At 50.8% G+C, this 2,786-nt stretch overlaps 1 protein-coding gene across 1 annotated transcript; it reads right to left on the reverse strand.

Moving 5' to 3' along the window:
• Nucleotides 1-846: 846 nt before the first annotated feature.
• On the reverse strand, nucleotides 847-2,515 carry LOC117539474. The gene is made up of 2 exons (XM_034205660.1): nucleotides 2,491-2,515; nucleotides 847-2,186 (listed from the first exon to the last, which is right to left on the reverse strand). The coding sequence occupies exons 1-2, from the start codon at nucleotides 2,513-2,515 to the stop codon at nucleotides 847-849; spliced, it is 1,365 nt and encodes a 454-aa protein (XP_034061551.1).
• Between the last annotated feature and the right edge of the window lie 271 nt (nucleotides 2,516-2,786).

The raw sequence follows: 2,786 nt of genomic DNA on the forward strand, positions 1-2,786 counted from the left end.
TAACTGACACCGAAGTGTACGGTGGCCTTCCGCCACGCCTGACTTCGCAGGCTATATATATATATTTTTTTCTTTACTCTTTTCTCTTTCTTTCTTTTCCTTTGTTTTGTAACTGACACCGGAGTGTATGGTGGCCTTCCGCCACGCCTGACTTCGCAGGCTATATATATATATATATATATATATCTTTTTCTTTACTCTTTTCTCTTTCTTTATTTTCCTTTGTTTTGTAACTGACACCGGAGTGTACGGTGGCCCGAGTCCACGCAGACTGCAGGAAATACATTTTACACTGATACGTTTGAGCAAGGCCTGGGAATGAAATACCTGTGTGCCGGAGATGAAGCCCGTTACATGTAGTTGCAGCGTGAGACGAGACATTATTCCCTGTGGGCGGGGCCCGCGGAATTAGGACAGGAATGCAGTTTTGAATATCGGGAACCTTAGTGAGACATGTATACTTGTGAATGTGTTTATGAGCCACCACCAGTTATATGTATAACTACCATAGTTAGGGTCCGGGAGATCTTTGGGGAGCCGGTACGGTGCTGATGTCTGGGCGAATGTAGGTTGCGAAGGCGGAGGAGGTCCACCGTCCTAGTTGTTGAAGGGATGAGGTGGAGAGACCTTGATTAGCAGCCGAGGTGGCTGCACCTATCCTAAAGGAATTTCCTGAGTATGATGTAGGTGATAGGCCGGATTTAGTGAGGACTTGCTTGTTTACTGAGCGGCAGAAGAAAGCGAACGTTCTCCATGCGAAATCATAGGATCTGAGGGTGGATGCGGCTAAGCCCTTTCTCATGTAGAATCTGGCGGACTCGAGGTGCCGAGCTAGGGGACTCTTGATTAGTGCAGAGAGAGGAGATGAAGTGGAGGGATTCCGACTGGTTGCGGGCTGGCTTCCGGGCAGAGGCTCCGGAATGTATGGAAATTAAAGCGAGAGAGGGAGTCAGCGACGACATTGAGGTGACCGGGGATGTGGCGAGCTGTGATGATGAAGTTGTGGATTATGGAGGAACGCTTAATGCTTCTCATGAATGGCATGATGTCGCTGCACTGGGAGCGCGCCTTATTGATTATTTCAACCACTGATTGGTTGTCGCACAGCACCGAGATGCGTTTACGGAACCACAGGTGACCCCATACGTGGCATGCAACAGCGATTGGGAATATCTCGTGCAGAGCGGATGATGAGGCATGATTAGGGAATGACGGGGGCCAGGACCCTGCGAACCACTCGCCCTGAAAGAAACCCCCAAAACCCACGGATGGGGCGGCATCCGTGAAAAACCTGATTGAGTCGGAGGAACACGCGAGGTCATCATAGAAAAAAGTAACTCCGTTCCAGTGGGCGAGCAGGAGAGACCAGAAACGTAAGTCTGAGCGGCAGCCTTCGTCTAGGAGAACGCGGTCATGAAGATTGTCGACCGCTGATGCTGTGTCCAGGAGGCGGGAGATGAACGAGCGCCCCTGGGGGATGACGCGCATGAGAAAATTGAGGTGTCCTAGAAGGGAGAGCAACTGTTGTTTTGTGATGATGTGTTGCTCGCAGTATGATTTTGTGATGTCCCGGATGCGCTGCAGTTTGTCTGAGGGGAGAGATGCCTTCATCTCTATAGAGTCGAGGGTGATGCCTAAGAACTCTAGGCTTGTGTTGGGACCTAACATTTTCTCCTTGGAGAGGGGGACGCCTAACTCCTGAAAGCAGTGTTTTAGTTTGCCTAGTGAGGTCCCTGAGCTGTCCTGTGGCGGATCTATGAGGGGGAAGTCGTCCAGTAGGTGAAGGACGGAGGGGATTCTAACTATGTTCTGCAGGATCCAGCAAAGCGCTTCCGAGAAGGAGTTACAAATGCAGGGGCTGCTTCTGCACCCGAAGGTTAGGCAAACGGCGAAATAGAATTTGGACTCCCACTTAATGCCGAACAGATTCCACTGGGACGGGTGAATAGGAATGATTTTGAAGGCGTCAGTAATGTCCGCTTTGGAGAGCCACGCTCCGTGCCCTGTGAACTTAATCAATTTGATTGCATTGTCCACTGAGGCATAGTGAAGGGAGAACTGCTCTGAAGGGATGATGCTATTGACGCTGCAAAATGGGCCGGAACGGGGAGCGGACAGATCGAAAATCAGCCTTTTCTTTCCGGAGTACTTGCGTGTGGCTATTCCGATGGGATTTGAACGGAACACTGGGAAGGGGAGAGGAGCTAAAGGGACCGATTATATATCCTTTTTGGAGTTCTTTGTCGATGAGCTGGGAGACTATGTTAGGTTCTTTAGCGGCTGACTGAAGATTTTTTGCTACGAAAGTAACTGTGGGAGATGAGAGGACCCCTACCCTGAAGCCTTGGGAGAGCCCTGATAGGAGATAGTCCACGAACACGGAATCTGGGTGGGTGGATAGCGCAGCTGCTAGCTGAGGGATGTTAATGGGAGTGGAGGGGTGATGTTTCAGAATGTTTTTCCGCCACGAGGTTTCTGGCGCAGAGCTACTAGGTTTTGGTTGCGCCTGGGGCATACGGACTTCGGGTGTGCCTCCCTGCAGAAACTGACGGTTTGGTCTATCGATTCCAGAATACTGATGGGCAGAGGGCAGCGATGTGGCCCTGCGCTCCGCAGCTGTTGCAGGAAATAGCGGATTGCCCGCCGGTAGCCATCACGAGCAGCTCGATGTCCATCACTGACCAGTCGAGGCGGATATTGCTATGCGCTAGGTGAAGCGCTGCTTTACTAGAAAAGCTCTTGTGATACTGGTAGAAAATGGATTTCCCGTATCTAAGGTTGATATC

The sequence above is a fragment of the Gymnodraco acuticeps genome, unplaced genomic scaffold (genome assembly GCF_902827175.1).
Source record: "Gymnodraco acuticeps unplaced genomic scaffold, fGymAcu1.1, whole genome shotgun sequence".
Taxonomy (NCBI): domain Eukaryota; kingdom Metazoa; phylum Chordata; class Actinopteri; order Perciformes; family Bathydraconidae; genus Gymnodraco; species Gymnodraco acuticeps.